Source organism: Ascochyta rabiei, chromosome 14, assembly GCF_004011695.2.
Source record: "Ascochyta rabiei chromosome 14, complete sequence".
NCBI lineage: Eukaryota > Fungi > Ascomycota > Dothideomycetes > Pleosporales > Didymellaceae > Ascochyta > Ascochyta rabiei.
Window position 1 is genome coordinate 924,640 of NC_082418.1, and position 16,094 is coordinate 940,733.

Sequence of the window (16,094 nt, forward strand, 5' to 3'; positions counted from 1 at the left end):
TTTCCTGGAGCCGCAGGCCGCCAAGGTGTGGGTATGAGCGTGGGTTAGGCGGAAAGACACGGGTAGTAGCAGGCGTCGTTTGAGAATTGTTTGGGCGTTGCTCCAGTCATGGCAAAGCGGCACGCACTACCCAGTAGGTTCCAAGTGATCACCCTTGGCAGGCTGAGGAGGCCGATGCTGTTTCCGCAGTGCAGTGAGCCTCAAAGTCGTATCTTCGACGTCGATTCTGGTAGACACGTGCCTGGAGCATGGTGTAACAGCCATCAACCAATTTCCAAACTGCCAACATGTAGTCTAGAGTGTGATTGAACCATTCAACAACCTGACATTGCGCGTCCTGGTAACCTCGGGCAACTTCGCCCTTTGACCCGCAGCAACCTGCAATGCGACTTGGCGCATGACGCTCGACCGTGGATTCGTGTATTTGACCAACTCTCTCCCACGCGCGAAACCCTCCCCCGAAGCTACCAAAACTTCCTCCGAATATACATTCGCCAACCGTTGCACCCAAAGTACGAAACCACCCACCTACCGTTCCGCTTGCTTCCAACAACCAGTTCAACAACAATCCCGCGCCCCGCTGTAGTTGCCAACTTGTCCTTGTTAGGGATCCGTTTGCCAATAAGAAGAGATGGCTCTGAGCTTCGTGAGGTTGCAAAAACCTCCTCCGAGCACCGCAGAAAACTCTATAACCCAGCGCACAAATAACATAAAACCGATGATTCAATATATTCTCTCTTTCTCTATTTGTCCCCTCCTGTCTAAGTCACTCCCTCTCTGAATCCTGCATTTCTGCTCTCTTCAAATCTCTGCATACCACAATGGCACCCCACAAGCTTTAAGTCGCAGTCGCAGGCCTCGGTCGCATGGGTGCTCGTCACGCCCTCAACTTCCTCGACAGCGTACCCCGAGCTGAGCTTGTCGCCGCTTTCTCCCCAGCCAAAGAACTCGAGTGGGCTAAGACGCACCTTGAGCCCTTCGGCGTCACGCTATACGACGACTATAAGAAGATGCTAGAGCACAACGACCTCGAGGCTGTCTGCATTGGCACAGTAACATCGGTACATGCCGAGGAGTCCATTCAGGCAATAGACAAGAACCTACACGTGTTATGCGAGAAGCCACTTTCGACCAGCGTGAAGGTCAACCAAGATGTCGTCGACCATGCTGCGAAAAAGCCGCATTTGATGGTCATGTCTGGCTTCTCGAGGAGATTTGATGCCAGTTATCGCGACGTAGCAGAGAAGATTGAAGCCGGCAAGATCGGCCGCCCAACGATTCTGCGCTCACAGACGTGCGACAAGCATGACCCGTCAGGTGCGTTCATCCAAACTCTAGTCATCTTGATCTCAGAGTGCATTAACTAAAACTCACCAGGCTTCTTCGTCGCCTACGCTGCATGGTCTGGCGGAGTCTTCGTCGATCGATCTCACACTATGGTACTTCGGCTCCTCTGTTGTACCCAAGAGCATCTCCGCCTACGGTGTCGTTGCTGCCCAGCCCGGTCTCAAGAAATAAAACGACTATGATAACGCTGTTGGTGCTGTCGAGTTCTGGGACGGGCGTATCGCACACTACTACGCATCACGCATGATGCCGCACGGACAGGAGGACGTCACCGAGATCATTGGAACGGAGGGCAAGCTCACTGTCAACCTGAACCCCCAGAAGAATTTGGTGAATTACTACCACAATGGCGGTATTACAAGGGAGGTGCCGCATGATTACTGGGGAAGGTTTGAACAGGGTTTTGTGGGCGAGGCGAATGAGTTCACAAAGGCATGTTTGGACAACACGCCTGTGCCGCTGGAGTTCAAGAATGCGGTCAAGGCGGTGCAGATTGGTGCTTGGCTGCAGGAGGCGCTGGTCAGTGGGAAGCAGCTCAAGTTTGACGAGAGTGGGAAGAGGATTGAGAAGTCGAACTTGTAAGGATCGAGATGCTGAAATGTGGATGCACACTTACGCAGATGGAGAAAATTTGCAATAGAACGCACGATTTTCAAATTTGGTTCTCAACACTTTACTGTCGTGTTCGGAGAGGCGATCAGCTCGACGGCGGATCTTTAGCCTTATAGCACCTCAGCACTGACAATGTGGATCGTGGATATATCTATGCACGCATTGCAAGCCGATAGATCTCCCTTAATCACAACAACCATGAATCTGGTCATTAGAGTTTGTAGGCATCACACGTAGCGCTCCCAAGTGATTCCAGTCTCGTATCGAAAACGTCTCCGCCAGGAGGATCCATACACGTCCGCTTCACTGACATATGTCACAGCCAATCCACAAACTCTACAGACGGTGACGAACATGACGGGGGCTGCTTAATGCTATTTTTGATAAAAGCTCAAGCTAAAACACTCCATGCCATGTCTGGGACGTTTGAGCCTTAGAACTGGACTGGATACTTTGCAGTGATATCCGAGCTGAAGCCTTAGGCGACTGCGGTTTTGTTTCACATCCTCCATGAGGGAGGCTTACCGACACGATGATTCGAGTGGACATCTCACACACAAACAAGAGACATGCACTAGAGAAGCATCAAAGGAGACCATTGACTGAGAGCAGTCCCTCATGCACCGACTCGAGTTCCGTCTGATTCGAGAGCAAGGCAGTTGAATTTGCTGGAGCTATGCCACATCGAAGGCATCTTCGTCAACAGTGCTGACCCACCTCGGGAAGCTGAGCCACTACAAATCAATGCCGGGCGGTATAGACTTGCGGTTTCTCAGAGGTAGCTGAACGAGCATTTTCATTGTACGCAAGTATACTTGAGATGAAACGGCCCGAAGCTCTCCACGATATGTCAGGCAATGAAAGAAGAGGTTAAGCAGCGGTGCACCCAAGGAGTACTCGGAAACTTGATCAGAACCTCAGATTCCAAAGGACCGCATCCAATCGACTGATACATTTTGCTGGACAATGTACAAATTTGTAGTACCTCAAGCCACTGTCATACAGGATGTAGTTACAACGGCTGCGTACGAACCACACGATACTTCCGGCGTCCAGTTATATTGTTGTTGGGAAGATGAGCAGACTGTTATGGCTGGGAAGGAGGAATATCAGTCTAATGGAACAGGCAGCTTATTCATCTTGAGAGTCATAGAAAGTTTCCAGGTAACTCACATAGTGAGCAGAGAGTAAGTGCATGCACTGATCCTGTCCTCTTTTCCACACGCTGCTTTTTACCTGGATCAACACACCAGCTATCACAAAACACAACCACAGGCTAGTTGACACTTGATCGTCCTGCATCACTATACATTTCTACCCTCATGGATGGATCGTATCCCAATTGCTATCGTGAGACGAGCCAGACGGCCACGGAACTACGCTACTCTACCCCGAAAGTCCAAAGAAAACTTACGCTTGAATCCGACTTGACTTGCAACGTGAGAAAACGTAACACTTGAGCGGAAAACTAGGTATAGACGCGCCGCATCAGGACCCTTCACGGAAGACTCAGTACCTACAAATACCACACGTCGCGCTCTACGATACAGTTGCAGACGCGCCACAGCTTCAATGCAGGCAAGCAGATACACTCCTTCCAAAAACCCTCGCCTCGCACCCTCCACCCTTGGCGATACTGCACGCACCCTCTCATCGAGCCTAGCACGAGTGCGATCCCTGCACGAGCAGCTCGTGCACGACGATACCAAGCAAGCAAGAGCACAAAGCACAGCATCCTTCCCCTACGCGCGTTGCTCGAAGCTACACACCGCTGCGTGTATCGGGTGCCCGCAGTGCGCACCTCCTCCAGAGCCCCCCCCCCTCTCAAGCTGGGAGAGCAACACGATCCACATCCACATCCACATCCGCGGCGCGTTGCCAACGCGTACTTGCACACTTCTACCTGTCACCCAACCAACCACCCAGCCAATCACACCCCCTCCCTCTCTCCTCGCAATCCCAGCACCGAAAAACCTAAGCGCCGACCCAGCCATGCCAACCCCTGCACCGCCCTACTTCGGCACTGTGATTCGCTGCGCCCTAGCAGCGGCACGCGGTCCGCGACCTCGTCACCCTACCTGTGGGTGTGATGGGGAATGAGAAGTGGAGGGTCGGAGCTGTGGTGTGAGCAAGTGCGCGGACGGTAGCGTTTTTAGAGTGGGTGGTGGAGTGCCGTGTTGTTCAGGGTGGACCGGAGTGTGTGATCTCTCACAGAGAAAGAGTTCTGGTGGTGATGTTGAGTGTGTGAAGTTGGGATTTGCAAAAGAGAGGCAGAGTGGGGATCTGAGGGTCATGTGAGGTCGTGTAGCTGCGTGTTGGGTGCTATGGATCACATGCGGGATTGCGGCGGCGCTGTCTGTGTGCGGCGTGCAGCAGCCAAGTTTGACGTTTGAACGGCGACGTAAAATGACGGTTGAGCTACGTTGAAATTGCATCACGAGCACAGGAAACGATTCAGCAGAACGGAAGGCGTTTGGAATGAGCATGTTGATTGGTTTGCTTCCTCATGGGAAAGATGAGAAAGCAGTCATGCTCGGTTGGTGGCTTCTTTGCCGCCAGCCACACCCCAGGTACTCCATCCAAATCCCCTCTCCTCGCTCGCAACGCGCCTCTTCCTCTCGTAATCAAAAGAAAACCAGGATCCATGTGATCCTAGTGTTGCGCCTTAGAACACCGCAAGCGCCTGCGCACCAAAAGGTATTCGCGATCGAGAATATCCGCAACACCTAGGAATTTTCCGGCGCCAATCTCGGTCCATGTTTGAACCGTACAGGTCATGAGAGAACAACACGAACATAACTTGTTCCTCTGATAATGGATAAACAAAACAAAAATTGTGGGTAGGTGCACCAGTTCCAAGATTTGAACGTTGAAGAGTCGAAAGGAATGGTAGGTGCGATTGAGTCGCCAGGACCCAAGTATTAGTTGGTAGGGTAGGCTGAACGTCGTGAACGTAAGACGTGATCGTGACGCATAAGCAAGGAGCAGAAACGTGTGGTGATGATTTGTGACATCTCAGGCGCCGTGGCAGGTGGTGCCGAAAGATCATGGCCTCCAGGAAGATTGGTGTCGCACGCGGTGGTTGCACACCCGCTCATGCTCGAGGTTGGGCTGCAGTACAGGCAAGTTGTGCGACCATCCATTGTCTACTCGATTTTTCTCCTCTTGCCACGCGGTGCGGGGTCAATCTGCGGGAAGCTTGGTGCTTTCTTGTCGACAGGTGTGCTGCTATATGTCACTGTTCGGGTGACGACCTCTCGCACGCTGACGCGCCTTGAACGGCCACTCTTGGCTTCCGCTTCCCAGACCTTGGGTGAGGCAGTGGGAAAGGGAGAAATGGCTGAGTTGGTGGCTGAATTGGTGGCTGAGTCTGCGCTGGTTGGTGACCGTATGGCTGCTGGCGAGAAAGGCGACTGGGGAATGTAGAGACGTGGTGTGCGCGCCGACTGTGGCCGTGTGAACGGTGATGGAGGTGGGATGGTAATGGTCTGAGTCCTGATCTTGGTTGGCGGAGCAGACATCGGGACCTCGTCTTTCCCGTCCTTCGAATCACTTCGACTGCAACTGCTTGATCTTGAGGTTGCGGGCGAGTCTTTGTCTGCTGGGCCGGATGTGGATGTGAAGGAACCGCTGGAGGTTGATGAGGTGATGGATGTGGGGCGACCTTCGAAGACAAATCTGGTGCTAGTTCCAGTAGACATAGGGCTCATCAAGGCGGGTGACAAAGTTTTGAGGAAGTCCAGGTAGGCTGCCGGCGGGGTGATGGGTGTCTTTAAGCTGTCTTCCCGCTTGATCCAGGCGAAGGTGGGTGTTGTTGCAGACAAGATCATGGGCGACTTGAGCTCAGACGGGTAAGTGGCAGACATCGGCGTCTTCAATGACGACGGCAGAGGTGCCGGTGCCGGCTTCGCATCGGTGGTGGTGGCCATGCTGGCGATGTTTGCCGCGTCGTAAACGAAAGACGGTCGCTTCTTGTTGATAGTCCTGCGAGCGAGGGTGGGCTGTGCTGTGCCTTCCACAGTTGAAGTGGACAGGTGAAGACAAAGACAAGGCAAGACGGAAAGGCAGGTACTTTTGTCGCCGGGCAGGTGTATGTTTATTGCGTCGACTAGCCTGACGCGTGTGCTGTGTTGGTGGCCGCTGACTGGGTCCTAGAGAATGGACAGGCTAAGAATAGGCGGGCGCGTAGCAGAGTGCCAGTGTCAGACGGGGGCTAACGAGCGACCGTCTTCTAACAGCCGCCTACTCCTGCGGCGCTGCAAATCAAACGTCGAGCTGTAGGCGCCGGGCTGGCCTGTGCGTTGAGGAACTGCCTCTGCCGTCCAGAGATGCAATTGGCCCGAGGCAATGAACCAAAGCGTGTGACCCGTCTGCGGCCCCTGCAGGTCTGAAGAGCAGAGTGGTCTTCTGGACCTGTGATTTGCTGCGTGGCTCGCGGAACTGTGATGCAAGCGTCGATGTGCGGGATGGAAATACAACCAAGTTCAATTTAGTTCGGCGGAGTGAACCTGAGACAAGCGTATGAGATGTTGATGTCTGAGGAAGAAGCGATGGAAGCAAGTACGCTACTAGAGCGAAGTGTTGCCGTGAATAGAATCAAAGCGAATGTGCTGATGCAGGTGAGCTGTGCAGCTGGTCTTGTGGGATTTTATGTATCGCTTCCAGCCGCTGCATGTCTCTATGCCTGCGTATATCTGTCGCGCGCTTCCATTTGCTACCGTCTCCACGCCGCCTGGCTGCCGCAAGACCGGCCGTTGAACCACTGCGAGGGCTACCTCTGGTTCGCCCTTGAGCGCGCGCCTCTCAACGCCAGCGGCACGCCCATGTCAACACACATGCCGTGCGGGAGAAGACTGTCCAAAGCTTCCTTACAGGTTCATGTACCTTGAGCACATCTTCCTTGAAACCGCAATCTACAGCGCCTACCCTTGCTGTTTGCTGCAAGCATGGTCATCTTGGCCAGACGAAGCGCCATACTTCCTCGTTGCCATGTGCGATACATCGTGGCCGTTCCAGGTTCGTTGCACCGCTGGCACTACAAACCTTGCCAACCAATCATGGACTTAGTTGCGTACGACGCGAGCCACGCGTAACAACTTCCCAGATGCACAGTGTACTCCTGACAGGTATATTGATGCTCGTAGCATAGCTAAGTATAGTGGTCCTTCGAGCCTTCATCGAGACGCCGACCAAGAGGCATCGCATCCACTCTCCCTAACCTACAAGGGACAGGAGTCGATTGTCTTGACTAACCTCTTCGTCGCGGTACGGCTGTACGACATCGCCGACCATGATGGTGGGGTTTTGCTCGAGTGTAGACGAATCTTCTGTAGGAAGATGACATGTATGCTCCCCAAAGTACACGCGGCCGTCGAAACGGCGCGTCTTAGCGAGCGTGGTAAACGGCTCCTGGTCCCGCTCGGCGGTTTGCTGATCAATACACACCATCTGACACCTTCGGCAAGCACCCAGCATTTCGAAGTACTGCTGCCCAATCTGGAGATAGCGCCAGTCGTCTTCCGCATATGGGTCTTCGAGCCCTGGCGGGTAGTCTGGGTTCTCCGCAACCACTATGTTGGCTCGGAAGACTTCTGCTTGCGCCGCTTTGCCGCCATCCGCTTTGATCAACTCGTTCAGGCGATTGAGGCTTGATCGCGAGATGGTCAAGATAGGACTCTCATTTGACAGTAGAATTGCTTTGGATACGGACGTGCCTGGTGTAACGGGCGTTGCATCCGGGTAAGCGCCGGGTATCCGCATGCTGCGGCCTCTTTGGTATTTCTGTAGATGCGCTTTGGAATGCCTGGGCGAAGAGCCGCTCCCGTTGCCGGCGGCTGGGAAACGGGCGAGATGACAAGCCACCCCGAGGGCTTGAGAGAAGAAAGCTGACACTTTGCTAGACTTGTATGTCTTAGCTTGGACCGAATCTCCACACACTTTGGCGCTGGCGTCTCTGTACATTGCGCTGTCGGCGAACATTCGTGGATCGGCCGAGAGGGGAACCGTAATATGATCAACTGCAGTCGTGCCCTTCAGCAGACCTGCTAATCGAACACGTAGCACACCCTCCTCTAAATCGATACTGGGACGAATGAGGGCCATCTTTGGGTAGCGCTTCTGGCTTAACGCTGCACCAGTGCCTTGATGGACAAGGCACCACTCACGATCCCAGGCAAGTCCCTCTGGATAAACCTTCCAGGCCTGCCCTGGCGGTACGCTGAACCCCGCACAACTCTTGATAGGATAGATTGACAGGCTTTCCACGTGCAGGCGACTCGCTGGCAGAACATCGAGGCCACCGCATAGAGCTGCCGGCATCGCGCTGGGTGCCTTGTTCTGCACGAAGAACTCGCGCAGAAACGCAACGAACGAGGTCACATCTTTCAGGGTACTCATTGCTCCCAGGCTGACACGTATCATGCCAGTCGGCTTCCCACGCATGACGTCGTTCTCATTACCACATCGCTGACCAGCGGAAAAGTTCTCATGCATCTCCCACGGAGCCAACTCGAGCGAAGAAGCAACACCGCCTGGGTTGCAGAGCCCGCCTGTGCGTAGATGAAAGTTCTTAATTGCCGCCAGCTTCTCCACCTCTGCGTTGCTCACCCAGCCGCCAGTTTCGTTTCGCATATTGAATGCAATAATCGGTCCTTGTGTAGCTGCATTGCTATAGGTAGATGCGGGATCCTTGTATATCTGACAAGCCTTTTGGCCATTGGCGTGCTGTAGAGACAATAGCTCGTTGTACAAGCTCGTTGCTAGAAAGCTCGTATGATGCGAGACGCGTGCTAACGAGGTGTACAGTTCTTTGTGAACAGCCATAGCGGAGTCAAGCGCCATTATGCTGTGAATTGGCAACGTACCGTCCTCCAAACGTTCGTGAAGCGAGTCTGCCTTCTTCGCGTGCCATTGCTCTTTAAGACACACAACCATCTCGACTGTGCCTCCACCAAAGTAACGGCGCTTGTCAAATGCATGTGCTGATGCTTGCCTGACTATCAGCGCACCCAAATCGGGGAAACCAAACATTTTGTATAGGCTGAGCACAGTGAAGTCAGGCGCAGCTTCGGCGTCACTCAGGTCGAGTGGCGAGGTGGACACGAGGGCTGCGGCGTCCAGCAACGTGAAAGTCTTTCCTTTGTTACTTGCGGCGCGGATGTGTTGGGACCATTCTAGCGGCAGTCGACGCCCATTCATATTCGACTGGGCGGGATATGCGAACAACCGTGTCCGTCCCTCCTCCTGCGCCGGTCGATGGATCCAATCCACGACTTCTGCATCGGTGGCAAAGCAGCGATGCTCAGCTGCAGTTTCCCGTATGCCTATGAGGCTTGTATGCGCATCCCTGTGGTATCCGTACCAGAAGCCATCCTCATGATCCCTGAACGCATCCATGACCAGCTTGATGCCCGCAGTAGCGTTGGCTACAAAAACCACGTCAAACTCCTGCGGGTCCGCGTTGAAGAGCTCCAATAGTCGTAATCGTACATCTTCGATGCGGCGCGTCGTCAGTTGGGAGGCGTTCGAGGCGGAGTGAGGATTGCCATAGAGGTTCGAGACCATGTCAGTGGAGAAGCGTTCGATGAGCGATTTGGAGTAGAGGGTGGTGCCGGCATGATCAAGGTATGTTGTGCCTAGTATGCAGTCAATACAGCACCTAAACTGTGGCTGGACAGAACGAACCCTGGAGCATGGGGTATTCCCTCTCTCGGAGCTCTTCAACAACCTTATCGTACGCGATGTGAGCTGCGTTCTCCATTGTGTCGTGTTCTAGTGCATGCTACACTTGTCACCCGTGGTCTACAAAGGCAGAGAAGAAAAGGAACAGAGCTCGGCGGAGCCCCATTTGGTCGCAAGCGTGGTGGATGGTTGCGAGAGTGGGGGCGCTCACGGAGGCAAATGGTGGAGTAGGAGACCCTGAAAACGGTCAGCTCCGAGGTCGTCGCTGCGCAAGGCGGCCAGAGCCGATGCGCTAGTCGTGAGAGATCGCAGCTGTCAGTTGAATTATGATCCTGCGCTCAAATAGACAACTAGCCGCATGTACAAATGACTACAGACATCCTCACTAGAAACTACAAAGAAAACGCTGATTTGACGAGCGTCTGGCGTCTGGCGTCAAGAGTCCTATTCTCCAACATCGACCACAAGCTTGCTCACATGCATGTCTACATCAACTCAAACACCCTGCTCCACAGCCAATCTGACATGGACTATCAGCCCGTACACTTGGCCAGTCATGTATGAAGCCTGAATAGCAGCTTTTCTGCTAGACATGTTGATGTGAGCAGTCTGAGTACGCCTCAGCGGATCCCTGTCCGGCAGGAGGGCAATGTTGACACTACAATCGTTGATATTAGCAACGAATGAGGAAGTTCTGTGGTCACTTACATGTCGAGACGTTGCTTGCAGAAAAGAAGCTCCAGTTCTTGCACATCTGCGCCGGCCGCCAAATTGGAGACCACAAGGCGCCTGTAAAGCTTCATCTCTTCTTCCTTACGACGAAAGCCTTCCTCGAGCTCCAGGACACTGTAAACAATATTCTTCAGCGCGTCTTCTGCACGTGCTACTGCAATCTCCTTGTCTTTGCAGGCCTCGTAGCCATCCAGACTGGAGCTGTACTGATATGTTGTCCAACCTTGTGCGTGACACGAGTGTTCCAGCTCTAAAGCAATAACGTATGGTATGACCTCTGGGTCGATACGAGTGTTGAGTCTTCCTATTGTCTCTTCTTGTTCATAGTGACCGGTTGTCTTATCGACGTGAGTGGGGTTGCGAGAAGCCATCTGTAGAGGGATATTGAGTTCCGACCGCAGGTCCTCAAGCCTCATGCGGAGTACGTTGATATCGTCATCATCATCATCATCATCATCATCGTCGTCACCATCGTCGTCTTCGTTGGTGAGCGAGCTGACTTCTCGGCGATCAGTTGCTGGCAACGCTGCGAGTTCTGCAAGCATTTGTTGTGGATCGTCATCTGTAGGCCCAACTGCAATCGTAAGTGGGGGCGATGCTGACTTGTCGAGCTCGACCAGCATTTGTTCAATATCGCCATCACCATCATCATTACTTTGGCTGTCCGACATGTATGCGACATCTCTCAGACTTTCCGGTTCACCGAGATCAGCCCTGGCATCGTCTCCAACGTCTGAGGTGCCATATGTGTGCACGGTGGCAGCATGCGCATCGAAGTCTGCGGAACGTTAGGTAGGCCTGGCAAAGAGTGTGCGTACAAGCGCTCACTTGTTGCTTTTCCAGTTGCGTGCTTTCTTGCGCACAGGTCACTGGCGGTAGCAGCTGTGGCATCTAGCTGCGCGGCTGCTGGTGTAGGATGAGTCTGATCCGGCTTGTTGACAGGCACGGCTGGCTCAGAGACAGAGGCTGGACCTGCTGTCGCTGGGGATACTCCAGCAGAGCATTGCACCTTCTTGAGCTCCGCATCACGCCGCTGAGATGCTTTAGCAAGCGTGTCCGTGATGCTCGCCAACTGCCTGCTCAAGAGATCTTTCGATGCGGCCGAGTCGGCTCTTCTCCTGCGATTCATACTTGTGGGGTTGCTGAAGTCAATTCGGACAATGTTTTGCGTTGTTGTTGTTGTTGTTGTTGTTGTTGTTGTTGTTGTTGTTGTCGTCGTCGTCGTTTGATGTTGTGAAGTGGTGGAAGCCGCGAGGGCGCAGCAAACGAGCGGTATCCGGTCGGCGGGACCCAGAATCGACGATATCAGCATGGCTCAGGAAATAGAACTTAAGACGCGAAGAGATTGGTGCAAAACTGAATTAAACACTGAGGCGGTCTTCTCCATTACCACGAGTGTCGCGCATGACCACCCTATACATGCATAATTACTCCCTCTGATGCTGACTGACATCATGCTTAATTCTTCTTCTTGCCCGCCGTCTTCTTCTCCTCCTCCTTCTTCTCAAACTCTTTAATCTCGTTCTCCTCGGCCCTCTTCGCATACCACTGCCCAGCCTGTAGGACCAAGACACCCACCAAGACCAGCGCCAGGATGGTGTTACTTGCAGCAAAGACTCGCAGTGTGTCCTCGCGGCTGATGTAGTCACCCTCGCCATCATCGGCAACAGCATCCTTCATCTCCGGCGTAACGTTTCCGTAGATACCCGCGGTGACGACCCTGAATCCCTTGACAATGTTCGTCAGGTACACCGTGATGCCTGCCATGTAGAGCACCAGACTCGCGCCATCAAACAGCATGTTGCTCTCGCTCGCGCGGAAGAGCTTGAGTAGGAAACCGAGGATGCCCGTGCCGATGACCATGTTAAGGATGCGCGAGATGATGGGAGGCGACGCGTAGAGGAACTTGATGTGGTCTTCGAGGATCTTGAAGTACGCTTCGCGGTCATCGGGCACCGCCCAGAGCGCATTGTAGTCATAGGGCAGAGAGGCGAAGAGTATACCAAGGAAGAAACATGTCGCTATGCTCTGTCAGTTCTGCTCGCCCTTTCGGTAGTCAAAAGGTGCTTTGGAGAATCGTAGCCTGAGGCGCACGCATGGATGTGGGGTAGATCTGGAGCCAGTGGGTACATACGTCCAATTACCAAAAACTGCGCAAACGTGTTGCCGGCCATTGTCGCGATCTAAAGCTGAAAGTTCGGTGTCGCGAAGCTTTGCGCAAGGGTTTAGCGGTGTTCAGTGAGATTGAGAGGTGGTGTTGTGGGATGGAGCTCTGGGCGGGCCGACGGGCTTATCGGTTGCGGCTCCAAGACTGACTACCAACTAAACACGGTTGGTAACGAACGGGTGACCGGTTCCTATCTGAGAAGGTGGGCGTGAGGACTCGTCCTCACAATCGAAGCTTCAGTTAAGGACGGAAGATTTAATTCTTAGCTCGTCGAAGCAACAGATTAGCTTTGCATAAGAAGCGAGCTTCAAGACCAAGACCCCGTAGGCGCGGTGATGTTGAGCTGCATATCGAGTCTTGGCGTATGCTCACGAGGAACAACGGAGAATCCAAGATGGAACAAGTGATATTTGTTACTACCAAACAAGCATGCCCATTTACTACAAATCTTGCACCCGATGCTGATGGGTTTGTGAACGCCGTTATGCGCCATAACCAAGAACTCCACTGCCCACCAATACCGTCACTGTCGCATCACTCAAAAGTCGTTGTCTGCATCCATGTCTTCGTCTTCGTTACCAGCTTCGATGAAAACAAGGCGAGTGCCTTCGCCAGTCGTTTGCCAGACCTGTGCACGATGGTTAGCAGTCGCGCTGTGAGTTGGAAGATGATGTGACTTACATCGAGCAAAGAGTATTCGTCGATGGCCTGCTCGAACTGGTCGGCGGTAAAGCCCTTGGCCAAAACTCGTTCCCTGACCCTGCGAAGATCCAGTTCTCCTCGTGTGCCGTCACCAACAGCCGCAGCTCCACTGGCCTCCATAGACTTGATGAGGTGGTAGATCTTGCTGCTGGGGGTGTGATCATCCCTGCGGTTCTCGTCGGCGTACAAGCTAGCCTTGCTGACTTCCGTGAGACGCAATGCCTCGTCAACATCCTCCGAGATGACCTCCTCGGCGAATCGTAGACGGGCCAGAGCTTGTGCAAGACGCAGTACACCAAGCAGGGTACGAGGCGAAGTATGGGTGAAGGCCTTCTTTGAGTTCTCGTCGCGCTTTTGCTGTTGGCGCATGCGAACATACGCGCCGACCATGTAATCAGAGACCTCCTTGGGCACGGTGGGCCTGTACGAGCGTGCGCGAGCAACCCACTGGCGGACTTCAGCTGGGCTGAACACAACACCTCCAGCAGGCTCAGGATGAGCGTTGTGCATGTGAACGTAAGCAACGTGACGCGCAAGCTCCTCATCAGAGTCTCGCGAAGGGGTATCAAGAATAAGGAATAGAACATCGAAACGAGACAAGAGTGCTGCGGGGAGGTTGATGTTCTCGACAGGCGAGATGCGAGGGTTGTATCGGCCATACAGAGGGTTGGCGGCGGCGAGAATCGATGTGCGGGCGTTGAGCGTGGTGGTGATGCCAGCCTTGCTGATCGAGATCGTCTGCTGTTCCATGACTTCGTGAATTGCAGTTCGGTCACTGTCGTCCATCTTGTCAAACTCATCAATACAGCACATGCCATTGTCCGCCAGGACCAGAGCACCGCCCTCGAGGACCATCTCGTCCGTCACAGGGTCGCGCATGACAGCGGCAGTGAGACCCACGCCACTGCTGCCACGACCTGTCGTGTAGACACCTCGAGGGGCCACTTTGGTGATGTACTTCAGCAGTTGCGATTTGGCAACACCAGGATCACCCATCAAGCAGACGTTGATATCGCCACGGATGCGCATACCGTCCTTGACTTCCTTGGTAACACCACCAATCAGTTGCAAGAGCAAGGCTTTCTTCACGTCGACATGACCAAAGATTTCGGGGGCAATCGAACGCGAAAGGTATTCGTACAGCTGACCGGTCCTCTCCAGCTCGTTCATCCTCTTCAGTGTTGGCTGGGCAAGGATCATGTCATCGTAAGCCTTCTTGTGCTGCATCACGAACTGCGCCTCCAGATAGGTATCTGTAAGCAGCCCAGCGCGAATTGCCTTGAAGCCGGTGTACGGTGTAGGAAGGAAGATACCCGCAACGTCGACAACGTCACCGGGATTGATCTTGCGCACCAGAGCGCCGTGGCAGTGGATTGTCAGCTGTCGAGGGATGTGACCAACAGGCACCTGATCAGCCATCTCCTGGATCTTGACTTCCTGGAAGGGGAGGAATTTGGAGGCGCGAGTAGACAGGAAAAGCTGGCCCTTGGTCTTGTTGTTCTTGCAGTCTTCTGAAGGGCACTCGACGAGCGGAGTGAACTGTTTTGTGCTGACAGGCTGGAAAACCTCGCTTCCGCAACGATCGCAGGAGTAGGCATTGACCAGCACGGCTGGCTTTACGTCCGAGACCCTGGTCGCGATTCCACGGACGGTGATGAGGTGGCCGAGGTGCTCTCCCTTGACGTTGCGGACGGCAAGAGCCTTGATGGGCCGCTGGCTGCTGGAGCCAGATGCTATCCTGGGTGCAAAGTTGAGCGTGTATCGTCGAGTCAAGGCTGCGGGGAAGATGGACTCTGGTGCAGCCTGGGTGGTGTCCTCGACCCCCTGCAGCTCTTGTATTCTCTCATTGCGTTTCGATCGCTGTGTCATGATCACGTCCAGGACATCGTCCTTGAAGCTGTCTCGCATTAGCATTGCCGCGTTGCGCTTGGGCGGATCGAAGAAGGCTGTACTTGATGTCTCTTGTCGGTGGTGGCAGGCATTTGTCTACTGCGCGAGAGAGAATCTCGAGGTAGTGGTGTGCATTGCGCTCGATTGACTCGACTAGCCTGTAGTTGTTGTCTTCATCCATGGCGGCCATCTCGTACTGTTGTGGTGCGTTAGCTCTGCGCTCGTGCTCCCATAATGCCCGGTACGTACTGCCTCGATGTCGTTCAGGTCAATCAGAATGTCGCTGCGCACGCGGTTCGCTACGTCCTGCAGGATGTCCATGTACTTGAACTTGGATGGGCGGTTGCGTTGCGGGCCGGGCGCTGGGTCGTCCGACTGGTCAACCATGTCATACTCGTCGTCGTTGGCATTGCCCTTGGCGTTGGCGTTGGCGTTGGCGTTGGCGCCGAGGGTCAGGCTCTCCAGCTGCTCTTCCGCCTCGGTCGACGAGGACTTGAAGTGCTTGAGGAAGTCAACAAAGGCAGCTGCGGTTGTTTGTGCTTAGCCAGGGTCCTGCTGTGTTTTGCGCCCGTGTTTACCCACCTTCCTGCTCCTCGTAGTTGACCAGCGCCTTCTCGGTAAGAAGCGCCATTGCGTCTCGGGCTGTTTAGGGGGAGGGAGACGTCGAGTGCGGGCAGACAGCCGTATGGAGGATCGAGCGGTGCGGCGCGGAGGGGGTGGAGGGGGTGGAGGGGGTGGAGACAAGAATTTGGGAGTCGCGTTGCTACACGCCAGCGCGTCGCGTAGGAACAGCCCGCCCCACCGGACTGTGATTGGCCGGCGTGTGCCAGCAGCGGCCGCCTTCATCGGCGCTGACGAACCTCGGCAGCTCGAGGTCGAGGTCGAGGTCGAGGTCGAGGTCGAGGTCGGCGCTGGTCCACCACCGCGCACTCGGCACCACGCACGACACATCCCCCACCGCTCA

The 16,094-nt window shown here is 54.3% G+C and overlaps 8 protein-coding genes across 8 annotated transcripts, besides 8 other annotated features; 3 read left to right on the forward strand and 5 right to left on the reverse strand.

The window, feature by feature from the left end:
• Positions 1 to 397: 397 nt before the first annotated feature.
• Positions 398 to 708, forward strand: EKO05_0008253 (uncharacterized protein; the record flags this gene model as incomplete). Its single annotated transcript, XM_059637251.1, has 2 exons — positions 398 to 582; positions 618 to 708. The coding sequence occupies 2 exons, from the start codon at positions 398 to 400 to the stop codon at positions 706 to 708; spliced, it is 276 nt and encodes a 91-aa protein (XP_059493234.1).
• A 158-nt stretch (positions 709 to 866) lies between these two features.
• Positions 867 to 1,518, forward strand: EKO05_0008254 (uncharacterized protein; the record flags this gene model as incomplete). The annotated part of the gene is made up of 2 exons (XM_059637252.1): positions 867 to 1,337; positions 1,378 to 1,518. 2 exons carry the CDS (start codon positions 867 to 869, stop codon positions 1,516 to 1,518), a joined length of 612 nt encoding a protein of 203 aa, XP_059493235.1.
• A 72-nt stretch (positions 1,519 to 1,590) lies between these two features.
• Positions 1,591 to 1,929, forward strand: EKO05_0008255 (uncharacterized protein; the record flags this gene model as incomplete). The annotated part of the gene is made up of 1 exon (XM_059637253.1): positions 1,591 to 1,929. The coding sequence occupies one exon, from the start codon at positions 1,591 to 1,593 to the stop codon at positions 1,927 to 1,929; it is 339 nt and encodes a 112-aa protein (XP_059493236.1).
• A 1,937-nt stretch (positions 1,930 to 3,866) lies between these two features.
• Positions 3,867 to 3,903: a tandem repeat.
• Positions 3,904 to 5,105: 1,202 nt separating this feature from the next.
• On the reverse strand, positions 5,106 to 5,888 carry EKO05_0008256 (uncharacterized protein; the record flags this gene model as incomplete). The annotated part of the gene is made up of 1 exon (XM_038946483.1): positions 5,106 to 5,888. The coding sequence occupies one exon, from the start codon at positions 5,886 to 5,888 to the stop codon at positions 5,106 to 5,108; it is 783 nt and encodes a 260-aa protein (XP_038796709.1).
• Positions 5,568 to 5,617: a tandem repeat.
• Positions 5,889 to 7,173: 1,285 nt separating the features above from the next.
• EKO05_0008257 (Molybdenum cofactor sulfurtransferase) lies at positions 7,174 to 9,718 on the reverse strand (the record flags this gene model as incomplete). Its single annotated transcript, XM_038941276.1, has 2 exons — positions 7,174 to 9,593; positions 9,643 to 9,718. The coding sequence occupies 2 exons, from the start codon at positions 9,716 to 9,718 to the stop codon at positions 7,174 to 7,176; spliced, it is 2,496 nt and encodes an 831-aa protein (XP_038796710.1).
• Positions 9,719 to 10,134: 416 nt separating this feature from the next.
• On the reverse strand, positions 10,135 to 11,500 carry EKO05_0008258 (uncharacterized protein; the record flags this gene model as incomplete). Its single annotated transcript, XM_038941508.1, has 3 exons — positions 10,135 to 10,297; positions 10,348 to 11,149; positions 11,200 to 11,500. The coding sequence occupies 3 exons, from the start codon at positions 11,498 to 11,500 to the stop codon at positions 10,135 to 10,137; spliced, it is 1,266 nt and encodes a 421-aa protein (XP_038796711.1).
• Positions 10,807 to 10,832: a tandem repeat.
• A 40-nt stretch (positions 11,501 to 11,540) lies between the features above and the next one.
• Positions 11,541 to 11,584: a tandem repeat.
• Positions 11,585 to 11,829: 245 nt separating this feature from the next.
• EKO05_0008259 (Protein csh3) lies at positions 11,830 to 12,545 on the reverse strand (the record flags this gene model as incomplete). Its single annotated transcript, XM_038941321.1, has 2 exons — positions 11,830 to 12,392; positions 12,506 to 12,545. The coding sequence occupies 2 exons, from the start codon at positions 12,543 to 12,545 to the stop codon at positions 11,830 to 11,832; spliced, it is 603 nt and encodes a 200-aa protein (XP_038796712.1).
• Positions 11,834 to 11,876: a tandem repeat.
• A 531-nt stretch (positions 12,546 to 13,076) lies between the features above and the next one.
• Positions 13,077 to 15,761, reverse strand: EKO05_0008260 (DNA replication licensing factor MCM7; the record flags this gene model as incomplete). Its single annotated transcript, XM_038941457.1, has 5 exons — positions 13,077 to 13,166; positions 13,220 to 15,137; positions 15,193 to 15,326; positions 15,380 to 15,654; positions 15,713 to 15,761. The coding sequence occupies 5 exons, from the start codon at positions 15,759 to 15,761 to the stop codon at positions 13,077 to 13,079; spliced, it is 2,466 nt and encodes an 821-aa protein (XP_038796713.1).
• Positions 15,532 to 15,575: a tandem repeat.
• Positions 15,762 to 15,999: 238 nt separating the features above from the next.
• Positions 16,000 to 16,038: a tandem repeat.
• An 8-nt stretch (positions 16,039 to 16,046) lies between these two features.
• Positions 16,047 to 16,094: part of a tandem repeat that runs on past the window's edge.